Genomic DNA, 14,030 nt, shown 5'->3' with positions numbered 1-14,030 from the left:
GCACCGACACGATGGCCTCCAACACGATGGCCTCCGACAACAGCTGCTTCTGCTTTGTGTGCATGAGGCCAACGCAGCAGCATGACATCAGTTATTTAGGATATTAGTGGTGAAGCGTACGTCTCATTAGTGTTTTCTCGACCGGTCTTTCCCAAATAAATTCACATGATTTCTTTCAAGGTCTTTAACTTATTATTTATATCGACATTACGCATTATTTAGTCAGTTACACATTATTTAGCCAGCTAATTACCATTATTTAGTCAGTTCATTATGCATTATTTAGTCAGTTAATTATACATTATTTAGACAGTTAATTATACATTATTTAGTCAGTTAATTACACATTATTTAGTCAGTTAATTACACATTATTTAGTGAGTTAATTACACATTATTTAGTCAGTTAATTACACATTATTTAGTGAGTTAATTACACATTATTTAGTCAGTTACGCAATATTTACAACTGCACTCTGCTGCTGCAGGCGGCCGGTGTCGTTGGAGGGAAACGCCTGTAAAAAGGTTGCAAAGAGGCGGGGTCAAGGTGGGGTGGAGGCGGGGTCAAGGTGGGGTCAAGGCGGGTCAAGGCGGGGTGGAGGCGGGGTCAAGGTGGGGTCAAGGCGGGGTGGAGGCGGGGTGGAGGCGTGGCCGTGCGACCGCTCTGAACCTGCAACACGTCACACCGCCAGTGTTTAACCGGCAGTGGGCCGCCGCCGCCGGCTTCCATCTGCAGCAGTTCAAAGCGAACGCGATGGGTTCACAACCCGCCGCTGCGGCGGAATCTGTTTACCGATTACGCCGCCTCGTCCCTGAGCTTTTATACTGTGACTGCATTTCAAAAAGTGATGCTGGGAGAAGTAAAATAAATAAATATCAAAGTGTTAAAAGTCAATGTTTGCTCAGCTGGGCCTGCATATAAACATATATATTTATTTATATCTTCAAAACGCACATCAACAACGCATAACACACAACAAATAAACAGTGCGAGGAAAGGGTGAACGAGGATAACGCGCTTAAATCTCCCAGAATGATCCGTCTCAGAGATGCCACCCCGTCTCCAGGGAAAAAAGTCTCAAAAATACAAAATAATAACAGTCTTTGATTCTGCGTACACGTGTTGGGGTCTGCAGATCAAACAGGACGTCCTCACTCGCTCAGTGTAGTAAATGGAGAAAAAGTGGAGGGAGAAAGTGCCGCCCCACCTCGCCGCCCCGCTTCCCTTTAGCCTGCCAGCCTCCCACTGACCTCGCTATTAATCTGCAGTACAAACGCTCTCTGATCTCAGGGTCTCTGATCCTCAAGTGAATCATTATATGGCTTCTCCAGAGTTCCCTGTTGAATGTCAAGTGTCTCCAGTTTGTGGAACGACCTCCATTTCAGCCTCGGAGAGAAGCGCACCAGCAGCTTTCTTCCTGGGGAGCGAGCGAGCTCCTCGTGTGGAAATTGGCATTCAAACATGTTTCAAAGGATCTCACGTCAGGCGTACGGTCATGGAAATCCTGGAAAAGTCATGGTCCTTTTTAAAATCTTATTTCCAGGTCCTCGGAAAGAAGGACGCTCAAAATATAAGCAGGCATACGCTGAGTATATCTATCAATGTTGATTCTGTTAATCAAACTATTGTCTCTTATTCATTTGAGTCATTTGAGGTTTACTGTATGCTTTGAATCCTCATTGTTAGTTTAAATACTACATTTTATCACTTCGTACTGTTTACACACACATTTCACACAATGTTTGCTCATGGACATTTGGTTAAAAGTCATGAAAATGTTGTTGAAAGTCATGGAAATTAGGTTAAAAGTCATGAAAATGTTGTTGAAAGTCATGGAAATTAGGTTAAAAGTCATGAAAATTTGGTTAAAATTAAAAAAAAAGAAATTGATTTAAAATCATGAAAATTTCATTAAAGATCTTGGAACCAGGGTTAAAAATCATGGAAATGTGTTTAAAAGCGATAGAAATGTGTTTTAAAGTCATAAACATTTGGTTAAAAATGAAGGAAATGTGTTTAAAAGTCATAAATCCATCGGCCCTGCTGACCGTCTTCTCTCGCCTCGTCTCTCCTGCCGCTCACCAGGCGTCATAAAGACGGCGTTGCCCAACATGGACCGCGAGGTGAAGGAGCAGTACCAGGTGCTGATCCAGGCCAAGGACATGGGCGGCCAGCTGGGCGGCCTGGCCGGCACCACCACCATCAACATCTCCCTGAGCGACGTCAACGACAACCCGCCCAGGTTCTCCAAAAGTGAGTGCGTCCGTCCAAAAAAATGACGTTTAGCGACATCGACTATTGGCGCCGACGCAGAAGAGCCGACGCGTGTTCAAGGACGAGCTTGTTATGGTGCGAGCAAGATTCAGGTCAAAAACAGTCATTTTAGGTCAATTTTTAAACTGGAAAACATGGTTTTTGGACTCTAAATGTTTGAGGACTCAAATGTTTGTGATCATTATTGCAGATTTAGATGCTTTATCTGTTAATCTTTCTGAAGATGTGCAGTAATACGCTATTGCATGATGGGAAGGCACCGAACAATACCATTAAACAGCTTAGGGGGAGGAAGGAAAGCGGGTTCCTCGTGTCTACTCGCTGTAATTGGTTTTCATTACTCGTCATTATGCGCCATCAGAAGCAAACGCTGTTTATTCAGTGCGTCGTCGAACCGCCGGGCAAATAAACCAGGATTGGTGTTATGTGGCTCACGTGGGCATCCGGCTATATTTAGATCCTGAGCGGGGATGGCACCAGGAGGGGGGGGGGGGGGGGGGGTCAGTGTATTTAAACACTGCATCTCATCCGGTATTTGGAATAAGCCGCTAAACCAGATTTATTCGATTGCACCGTTTACCAGGTCACGTCAGAAACGCCGAGCTGGGGAGGGGAGGAAAATATAAAAATACTGTAAATATGTTAAACCCTCCTGTGCTTATGCAAAGCATGACTATGTCATCTTGTATGCAAAGAAAAAGATGTATTATAGGAGAAAATGAGCACGTGCACAAGCAGCAGCAGCAGCAGTAGCAGCCCCGAGTACAGGATGCAGCCTCGGAGGCGACACCCAGACCGAGTGGCCTCCTCCTGAATTTAAATACGAGTCTGACGGTCAAGCTGCTCTGGCTGCGGGGAAAAGATGATATTTCCATAATGCTGTCACAGCACAGAGGTGAGGGCCAAGTACGGCGGCTCTTCTGCCCCGAATCCCTTTCTTTTGTTGCCTCCTTCCTATCTCTCTCCTCACGGGGGTCGGGCAAAGAACCAGGAGACGAGTGTGAGGTTTCCTTCTATTATCGCTGCATGCGTCCATCTGTCTTCTCCATAAACCCTCCATCTCTAGATTAAATATCAGTAAACCGTCGTTCCTCTGATGGCACCAGATGTGTGAACATGTAATGCCTGTAATGGTCATGGCTGACAGGGGTGTGTGTGTGTGGGTGTGTGTGTGTGTGTGTTAACCTTTTGGAAACGTGCGCGAAAATCCTCCCGCGCCCATTTTAAGTCCCAGCATGCCCCATTCAGACAATCTGTTGGCATAAAATACGTCATATTTTTCTATTTTTGAACTGAACGACACAGTTTCTTGACTGAAACTCCTTCCTAACAGGACAAGACTTTGTTTTATTGTGATTTTTGTTGCAGTTTCTGATTCTTTAGGTCCTAATCTTTCCAAAAAGGTGTCTTATTGACGCTCCAGGGGGCTTTTTTTGGTGGGAATCTGGCTCATATCATGCTGGATGTTCATAGTTACCATCAAAATATCTTTTAAAAGGGATTTTTTTTGCAGATACACATTTTGTTCCCAAGACTTTGCTGAACAAATACATACAATAAACACAAGTATTGGAATTAATTTGGGGTTCCTCAAACAACTCAAACTCAGGTCTGGATCCGATGGATTATCTGGATTATCATCCCAGGAGATCCTGAACCTGCTGACGGCGGCTGGTTTTTAACACAACTGATCAATTTTAAGATTTTGAACAGTTTCGCTGCTCGTGGAGATAAAAACAACAACTACTTTGTAGTTTTCTCCCCTGAGTTCATCTCGGAGTGTTGTAATACAAATATATTCGTCTTAATAATGTAGAGTAGTCGACCGGGGGAAAGGTCAAGACGATATCTATTAGAATATTTACCCTGTTGCACCTGCCCTGATGAGACAAAATGAGGTTTTGGTTCTCAGCCATAAATCTCCAGTTTCCTCCCGTTCGCTGAGGGCGGCGCTCATATTTCATTCATAGTCTGATTCACACAACATGTGACTCCTATAAACATGGCAATCCATTCATTTCATGGCTGTTGGGTGTGTTTTCTGATTTATGGAGAGACACAATGTGTGAAATATGTCAACAGCTACAATGAGCAGATTTCTGATTTTTAATGAATGCAAATTAGATAAGAGATAAGATGAGATAATCCTGTATTTGCCCCTCAGTGGGGAAATTACAGGATTACAGCAGCACTGCTCTCAAGGAAATCAAGATAAAAATCAAGTAATATGAATAAACTAATAAAACAAATACAACATTTAACAGTGAGAAGGATATTAAATATACAAATGGAATAAAAATGTGAATAAACGTTCTTGAACATACTTAAAAGTAAAGGATATTGCACATATTAGGTATCAGGTATTGCACCAGGCGATGAACTAAGGTGTTAATTTGAAAACTTACACTTTGAGAAAACTCTAATAATAACTGAATTTTAATAGAAGTGTGTATATATATATATATATATATATATATATATATATATATATATATATATATATATAATACCCTATTCATCTGGGGTGTCTGCCCTCAACAGCTGTTTGCTCGTTCCTCTTCCTCTTCCTCTTCCTCGTTGGCAGCACCGCTCCGTCTTTTAAAGGACACGAACCTGAAAATACTTTTGAAACGAACGAACGTCCTTGAAAAGCAACTTGATTATTTATTGAAATAACGCCAAAATTCATCCGCGCTCAACTCGCCTCCAAAGAATCCTGAGGATCAGCACCGAGGGGAAGAAGAAAAAGACCAAATCCACGGGAGAAATTGAGGAATAACCAATGAGAGGGCAGCGCTGTGACATCAGAGGGGGGAGGGGGGGGGGGTCTCATGTGACCTTGATATGAATACCAGACCCTGTTGTCCTTGATCTTTAACTCCTTGCCTTTAAAACAATAAAAAAAATAAAATAACGATTTTACTTTTTTTTTTACGTTTTCTGCATATTCTGAGTCCTCGATCTTTATTTGTCTTGTTTGGTGCCTTCCTATCATGCCACAGCATCATACTGCATGTATTTAGAAAGATTAAAGCATCTAAATCTGCATTAATAATCACAATAAACACAAGCATTGACATGCTTTGAAGCTATTTGAGTCCAAAAAAACGTGTTTTTCGGGTAAACATGTACCGACTTTGACCTGAACCTGCTGGCACCATCACGAGCTCGTCTGGAACCCACCGGCTCTTCCACATCAGTCATCTGACGGGTTTTCAGACGCGAAACTTATGAGCGTTTTACTCAGACGTTGTCATCGCTTCGTCATGTTGAGGAGCTAACGGAATAATCGCTTCGTCATGTTGAGGAGCTAACGGAATAAAAACGTAAAAGCTCACATATCTTCTCACAAGAGTTTCAGGACTTCAGCACTTTAGATGAATTACATTTGAACTCTGGATCATGAGGCGCAGTTTTAATTTAGAAAAAAGGGTTTCGGTCTTAAGTTTAAAGGAATATTTTCAAAATTACCGAAGCAGATGCTGGTATTTTGGTTTTGACTCGGTACCTTTTTTTATATTTTGGTCCTCCAGCATAAATAAAAAGCTCTGCTTCTGCTTCCTGTCACTGCGAGTGCCTCGACACTCTTGTTGCAGACGTTTGTGTTCAAGTTCATCCGTCTCCGAGTTTGATGCCATTTCATGTGGAGCGGCTCGTCCTCACAAGGAGCTCGGAGAGACTCCTCCTACACACTCGTCTCTCAGCCTCCCTCAATCTGCAGCTTGCTTTGTCATACGAGGGCCAAATAAATCAAATTCCAAGAAGAAACTCGTATTTCTATTTTTTCCTCTCCGTACGACTGCTGCTGGCTGTTTCTGTGTTGCTGCAGCAGAGGAAGGTGTCAAGTTTCATCAAATAAATGGAGCAACGCGTTCAATTAATGTTAACAACACGAGGCGAAGGAATACAACAAACACGGCCGAGTAGATGTTCGTAACCTTTTGATGTCGAACTCTTTGGAGTTAAAGCTCGACATGACGCTGGAGTCCGTAACGGAGAAGCCGGAGTGATGTCATGACGGATGTACGACGTCCCAACTCCTCAGGATCAGTTCAACACCACCTTTGTGTTTTTCCTGTTACTGAACGGCCGACCAGGTGTTCTCTCTGGATTGGTAGCGAGTTTTTTTTTCACGACTCTGGAAGGAGCAGATGCTATTGTTCAAACCCAAACGCTAGCGTCTCGGAGAGGGGAAGCGCAGGAGAGGAAGGGTGGAGGGGGGAGGGGGGAGAGTGAGTGATAATCAATCAATCCTCACAGTTTGTTTGCTTGTAGATTCCCCCCCCCCCCTCCTCCTCCACGGCGGCGCCTTCAGCGCCTCGCGTGTGTTTTGCAGCACAGGTTGAACTCGCCAATTACAAGGAAGCCCGAGCAGCCTTCATGTCCAAGCACGCCGGCTTTGAACGATGTCACGCCTCGTACAGCCACCGGGCGACTTCGGACGGAGCAGATCGGCTGCTCCGCCTGCGGGCGATTAAGAGAGAGGATGCAAGGATGTGAGGACACGAGGATGAGAGGACGCGAGGATGAGAGGACGCGAGGATGAGAGGATGTAGGGATGAGAGGATGTGAGGAGCTTCGGCGCTCCGTCCGGTAGTTCCAGCGATGATAATGAATGAAGGTCCGATTTGTTTGTTTGTTTGTTTGTCCGGTCGGCAGGTTTCTTCCACCTCCGGGTTCCCGAGTCGTCCTCGGTGGGCTCGGCCGTCGGCCGGATCAAAGCCCACGACCTCGACGTCGGGAGGAACGCCGAGGTGGAGTACACCATCGTGCCCGGAGACGGAGGCGCCATGTTTGACATCACCACCAACGAACACAACCAGGAGGGCATCATCATCCTCAAACGGGTACGAAGTCTCCAAACTAAGACACACGTTGAATCATCAGATGCTCACCTTGCTGTGATTTTCAAAATAAAACAGGAAACTTAACAAAAACCCAAGATCATGATGTATAAGTCATTATGAAATGCTTTAGTACAGGTATTGTTTATTGTTATAAAGCATCATGGATATCTATGAGGACGTATAGCTACATAACATCACCAGCAGTATGTTCATAATGCATTTCTAAGACATGGGAGTCATTGAAAGTGCAGGAAGTGGTATGTTTGCTGGTGTCACATCTCTGGATGATTGAGTGGCTTTAACATAAAACACACATCTGCTTTTATATTCAAGCTTACCGCAAAATACAAATGCAAAGCAGAGCTCCGAGAAACATCAATAAATCACATCACATCTTGACAGCGACGTGCCGCGTGATGTCAGCGGCGGAGGCATCAACATCAACATCACAGCACAAAGGAAGAGGAAGTAACTCTTGAAAACAGAATATTGTATAATAAACACAAACTAGATGGCCTATATGCTAAAACACTCTAACGAGTGTGCGGGGAAGCGTGTCCACGCCGCCACAGCAGGACGCTGCTGCAGATGCCGGGACGTGAACCTGTGATCTTTAGTCGTGTGATCGCTGCTCGTGTTCGAGTCCTTGAAGCGCAGCTCGGAGCGAGTTCCTGCGATTTATTAAGAATTCACTCATTTATGATGCTATGAGCTATTTCTCTCTGTGCTAAATGGATTCATGCTTCAGGTGCACGCTGACCCGATGACCCGCTGCAGGACGCCTCGGCATCTCGTTTATATCCCAAGTTTTCATTTTATTACTTTTTAATTTTTGTTGCTAATAGGCATCCAACTATGGAAGCCCATTTCTGCGGAAATGTCATAGTTATTATTATTTCTTGTCATGACCTCTATGGAAGCTTATTTCCATCAAAAAAAAAGTCATGACAAAAAAAGTCTAAAAAAAACAAAACAAATCATAATCTTTTTTTTTTTTGGTGACTTTTTTTTGTCATGACTTTTCTATGAAATCTGTGGAAGCCCATTTCAATAATTAAAAAAAGTTTTGACCAAAAAAAGTATGACAGAAAAAAAAAATTCATGACCACTATGGAAGCCCATTTCCATCAGAAAAAAAGTAATGACAAAAAAAAATTCATGACAAAACAAAAGTCATGATAAAAAAAAGTCCAAAAAAAGATATAATTAAAAAAATATATTTTTTTTTTTGGCAACTTTTTTTATGTCATGACCTTTGTGGAAGCCCATTTTCGGAAAAAAAAAATAAGTTTTGACAAAAAAAGTCATGACAAAAAAATTGAATTATTTTTCATATTATTATGAAAATCATAATAATAATTTTTTTATGACAAAAAAAAATCTTTTTTTTTGTTTTGGCAACATTTTTTCATGACTTTTCTATGGAAACCATGGAAGGTCATTATGACAAAAAAAAGTCATGACAAAAAAAAGTGGAAAAAAAAAAATATTTTCCTAATTATGACATCTTTTTTTAAAACTTTTTTTGTCATGACTTTTTTTCGTGACGGTATTTCACCTTCAACAAAGTTCTGTATCGCTCTCCAAAGGTCTCTGACAGCAGAGCAATCACAGAAAATATGATAACGGTTTGCATTTTATTCCCATATCCTCTCCACATATTCCATCTTTTACCAGGTGTGCAGCATTTTGCAGGTGGGGGGGGGGGGGGGTGCAATCGACTGGTCGGGTGGCTCACCGGCAGCAGTGATATTAGAGACGAGTATTATTTCAGAGCAGAAAACCCTCCGAGAGCCACCGTCTCATTTCCAAAGGTGTAGGACTGGCGATGGCCAGAGGTGAGAGGAAGGAGGACGTGACTGAGGAACCGAGCTGCAGCGAGGGCTCAGCCACAGAGCTGTTATCACGCAATCCACTCATTAACAGCCTACATATATGTGTGTGAGGAGATTTCAATAATTCCATGACCTTATGACGTCCTTCAGCCCTGAGGAGTGATTTAACCTTTTGGAAAACAAGTGCGAAAATCCTCCCGTTCTCATTTTAAAGTCCCAGCACGCCCCATTCAGACAATCTGTCGGCATAAAATACGTAATAATTTTCTATTTTTGAACCGAACGACACAGTTTTTAGACTGAAACTCCTTCCTAACAGGACAAGACTTTGTTTTATTGTGATTTTGATTCTTTAGGTCCTAATCTTTCCATAAAGGTCTTATTGACGCTCCAGGAGGCATTTTTGGGGAATCTGGCTCATATCATGCTGGATGTTCATAGTTACCATCAAAATATCATTTAAAAGTGATTTTTTGGCAGATATCCATTTTTTTTCCAAGACTTTGCTGAACAAATACACACAATAAACACAAGTATTGGAATCAATTTGGTGTTCCTACGACGACTCAAACAGAGAAAAGAGGTCTGGCGACTAAACTGGTTCCACAGTGTTCACTGCGTTAACCATCACGGGGAAGTTTTCTCCAAATAATTCCATTAATAACCGCACTCATTTTACACCAAACAAATAGTAATATACAGCAAGAGAGTCACGACTGCTCCTCCGAAAAAATCCAGCTTTGGGGGGAGAAGAAAAATGCATGAATGTTTCGGTGTATGAAGTGAAAATCTCCCCCCATCTCCCTTCATTTGTGTTTATTCTGAGCTCTCCTCGGGGGTCTGGCTGGTTTAAAGACGCCAGGATCCATAATATCCAAGCACACTACACAGAAATATTATTATTACTCTCCCCCACAGGCTCGGCTGGAGCGAGCCAGAGCTTTTATTTCTCTTTGGACACCGAGTGCATTCGGCTTGGCTGGCGGTGGGCGATAATATGCATTCATGAGAGGGAGGGACTCGCGGTAGTTTCTCATTAAGGTTCCAGGAGACTACTTTTAGACGCTACACCTGCTTTCATAAGATCGCGATGCGCGTCAATGCAACACAGAGGCGCCCGAATTAGATATTCCATCAGTCGCATTAATGAAATCATCATTAGACGTTCTGTGAGTGCTCTGTACGGAGGCGCCGGCCGGATGAGGTGTGTTTGTTCTATTTCATCCTTACTGACCGCCAGAGGGAGTGTGAAACAATGCCTCTGGCGGTGATCCAGGATTCATAGAACCGTGGTTACCTTCGTAACTTTCGTTTACCTCTTGAGTCCGTTTCCTCAGCGCAGGTAATTTTCTTCTTCTCTGGCGTTTTAGAGCCGCGATTCCTAAATAACCGAGCGGCTTGCGCTTCCTCGCGTCGGGCGTCTCCAGAACAGCCGGCGCGTGTTTCAAAACCGTCTCGCGAGCGAAACCGTTGTATTCTTATGCTACGCCTTTCATGCGCGCCTTTTAAACGCTGCGCAGCGCGTCTTTCTAGCGTTTTTTACGTCGCGCAGCTCGTCAACGTCACTGTCGGCCAAGGCAGCCAATCGGATGAAGCGAGAGGCGGGGCTTTATTTCTTCCTGTTTTTAGGGGAATTCAAAAGAAAATGGCTTCCATCCGACAAGGCGCTAATGTTAGCGGTAACTAATCACGAAGAGCTTTACAATTCTAGATGGAAACACGACTCTGATGCTCAGAAGACGAACTGACTCAAGTACAGCTGAACGCTCTCGTCATGCAGACACAACTCCTGGAATAGATGCTGGTGTTCGCTGAACTCTTTCCTTTGTTTTTTAGTTTTTTTAAATATCGTAAAGGCAAGAGCGCCACATCTGCTTGCATCCATTTTGGAAATGATTTTTAGCGCGGCGAGTATTTAAAGCTTTTGAAAGTGGCGTCCGGTGCGATCGGCGCCTCAGGAAGCGCGACCACGTGATGGTGTTGGAGTTGGCGTCGGACTCCACGAGGTGCACACGGACGTGGTCTCCCTCGTCTCGACCGGTTCCTGCGTTTCCCGATTTGCCAGGATGAAGCCGACACCTGCGCAGAGTTTAAATGCCGTGTTGTCGGTGTGAAAAGGGAATAAGGACAAAAAACGCAGAGTTTGCATATTGCAGACAGCACGAAATGTCTCTTCGATACGGGGAAAAGGAGAAAAATGTTAATGTCAGAAAGTGGAGATATTTGTAAGCAATGCTCGGATCCCCGGGATGAAATGGATTTCTTTTTTTCCCTGAATGACTTATCGTCTATTTCTCACAAAAAAAAGTCTTTTAAAGTTTCGGGGACATTTCAGCAGCTGAGACGCTTTCAATGGAAACGTACACGGCGACATCTTGTCAGAAGAGGCTCACGGCTCATTGGAGACATCGTTTAAGTCACAAGGAGTTTGAAAATAACCGGATCAGTTTTTATTCATCACCAAATGGCCTCGTTTAGAAATAAAGTCCCTCAGACTTCAAATTCACTTCCTCACTAGTTTAGTCTCTAGATCTGAACATGAACATATGAACATCCAGCATGATATGAGCCAGATTCCCCAAAAAGCCTCCTGGAGCGTCAATAAGACACCTTTATGGAAAGATTAGGACCTAAAGAATCAGAATCACAATAAAACAAAGTCTTGTCCTGTTAGGAAGGAGTTTCAATCAAAAAACTGTGTCGTTCAGTTCAACAATGGACAAATTACTTATTTTATATCAAAAGATTGTCTGAATGGGGCATGCTGGGACTTAAAATGGGACTTGAAATTTTCGCGTACAGTTTCCAAAAGGTTAAAGTGTGTTTCTCATTAGTCTCACGAGTACATCTCTTTCATGCTCGTTCACCTCTACAGCTCACTTTTGAAGGAGAGCTAATGCTTCATGAGTTTGTTTCTTTCACTGGAAACAGGAAGCATTTCCTCTGATTGCAAACGGAGCAGATTGAATCTGTTCTGGCGCCTTTCAGGGTGACGCAAGATGTGCAAATCTTCATGTGTTTGTTTGTTTCTTAGATGTAACAGAAGAGGTGTTCACTAACTGGTACATGTTTTAGCACACAAAGCTGTGTGATCCTTTTAAAGCCCAAAAAACCTGCAGCCGATTCCCTGCTCGCTGTAAAGCAGCGGCCTCTTGCACGAACACACGCGTGTGCGTCCTGAAAGTATCTCACATGTGCTTAATGTGCTCGTGAGCACGGCGATAGATCATCGCATCGTGACCTTCTCATTGACGGTAATGCAATAACAGAACGACACAAGAAGCAATTATGATGTTAATGAGGACAGTTATTTGTGTGTCGCCTCAACGGACGGCGAGGATGCATCTCCCCCCCCGTCCATTGTTTCCCTCGCACTCTTTGATATACCGCCACATAGCGAGCAGGCAGTGTGATGTATTCCCTGCAGCGGTAAGCTGCTGCACAAAAGGTATTGTCTATCGGTGAGCGCGGGGGGGGGGGGGGGGGGGGGGTCCTTAACTGACCGTCCCGTGTAATTTACTGAACAACATGCGCCTCTGTGCGCTCGTGGGATTGCGATATTAACAGGACATGGACGGAGGGAGATAGCGAGAGGAGGAAAGAGGATGATGCCTGTGGAAAAAGGTAAAAAGGTGCAGAGGAGCTGCAGATGAAGCCTTTATGAGTTGTTCGCCGTGTTCCCAGAATACTGACCCGCCCACAGACGTGTCTCATTTCAGATCGGTGGAAGATCCCCAGAGACAGGTGTGCAAATGTGTGCAGACAATCCATCTCACTGCCTCCCTCTCTCTCCTCTCTCTCCTCTCCTCTCGGTGTCTCTTTTGACTTCTCATCTCTTGTACTGACGTCGGGAAAATGAAATAAAATAAAAACCCACAGCGGGACGGAGACGAAAAGCCGCGTGGTGCTCCGGGACGCTCGTTTGCCAGATCCCCAAATTAGAGACTCTGGAATGTTGGTTGTGATAAGAGGATCAGGCGGAGGGATGGTTCACGGGACGATGCGAGAGGAGAGGAGGAAAGAGGAGGAAAGAGGAGTCACTGAGGCGAGGAGAGAGGTTTGCACATCCCGTCTGCTAAACATAGGATTAAGAGGGACAATAGGTGAATCCACCAGAGAACACCCGGGAAAAAACATGCAGACGAACGCGGGCACGCGACACTGCGACACGATAACCTTGGGTTGTGTCGGGGAAAGAATTTTTCAAAGTAAGATTAAATGCCAGTTGTGTATTTGCATGTTTGTCGGCCTCCTGGGAGGAGAAGAGATGAAGATACGTGTAATTGAAATGTGTTCTGGCCTCGAGGAGCAGCGCCTTGTTTACTGGCTCACGTTCAGAGGGAGGGTTTTAAAACGGGGACGATCTTCTCACCGAACACACTGAACCCCCCCCCCACACACACACACACACACACACACACACACACACCCCTCTCCACTGGCCGCCACGGTGCATTGATCGAGGAGCTTCTGCTGCAGACCTCACAAACACACATTTCTATATTTATTTATTTATATATATACACACATATGAGAGCCGATGTCTCAATAACTAGGTAACTCGCTATCTCGACTGACACCTAGCACATCAGAAAAGAGGGAATACATAATATTAAAACATTATTAAACAATATTAGTTATCATTTCATTGTTGTACAACAGTAAAATAGCCGTAAACTAAACGTGAATTAGAGTTGTCTTTGATACCTTCCGTCTTGCGCGAATGGACTTTGTTTTTTTGGAAGTGGCAGCGCATCACAGTGATTAATGTCGCAGCGTCGCGTTGGCATTTAAGAAGAAGAGCTCGTCACCCCGACAGCAGCAACACTAATAAACATTCGCATCCAAAAACAAAAAATGCCACTAATTGCCTCGATTGCCGCGGCTGCCACTTAAACTTCCCCTGAAGTCGCCGCCGCCGGCAGCGCCGAGGCAAGACGGCCTTTTCCATCCGTCCCTGCCATCAATTAAGGACTTAATTCCTCTAAAGTCAGACGGTGACTGCGGTCTAATTTCTCTCCGTCAGAAACGCCATTACTGGGCCCGTTTCAACATTAAATCATTTCAGAAGAAG

The 14,030-nt window shown here is 44.1% G+C and overlaps 1 protein-coding gene across 1 annotated transcript in view; it reads left to right on the top strand.

The window, feature by feature from the left end:
- LOC137788668 (cadherin-12-like) overlaps positions 1-14,030 on the top strand; it is a 103,005-nt gene that overhangs the window by 59,695 nt on the left and 29,280 nt on the right. The window contains exons 5-6 of the mRNA XM_068581660.1: positions 2,086-2,253; positions 6,934-7,121. Coding sequence (XP_068437761.1) covers positions 2,086-2,253; positions 6,934-7,121 — 356 coding nt within the window. The remainder of the gene's footprint in view (positions 1-2,085; positions 2,254-6,933; positions 7,122-14,030) is intronic.

This window comes from Clinocottus analis, unplaced genomic scaffold, assembly GCF_023055335.1.
Source record: "Clinocottus analis isolate CAN_PGR_092001 unplaced genomic scaffold, fCliAna1.0.p SCAF_18, whole genome shotgun sequence".
Lineage (NCBI taxonomy): Eukaryota > Metazoa > Chordata > Actinopteri > Perciformes > Cottidae > Clinocottus > Clinocottus analis.
The sequence above is the reverse complement of the archived record's forward strand: the minus strand, read 5'-3'. Positions and strand labels throughout refer to the sequence as shown.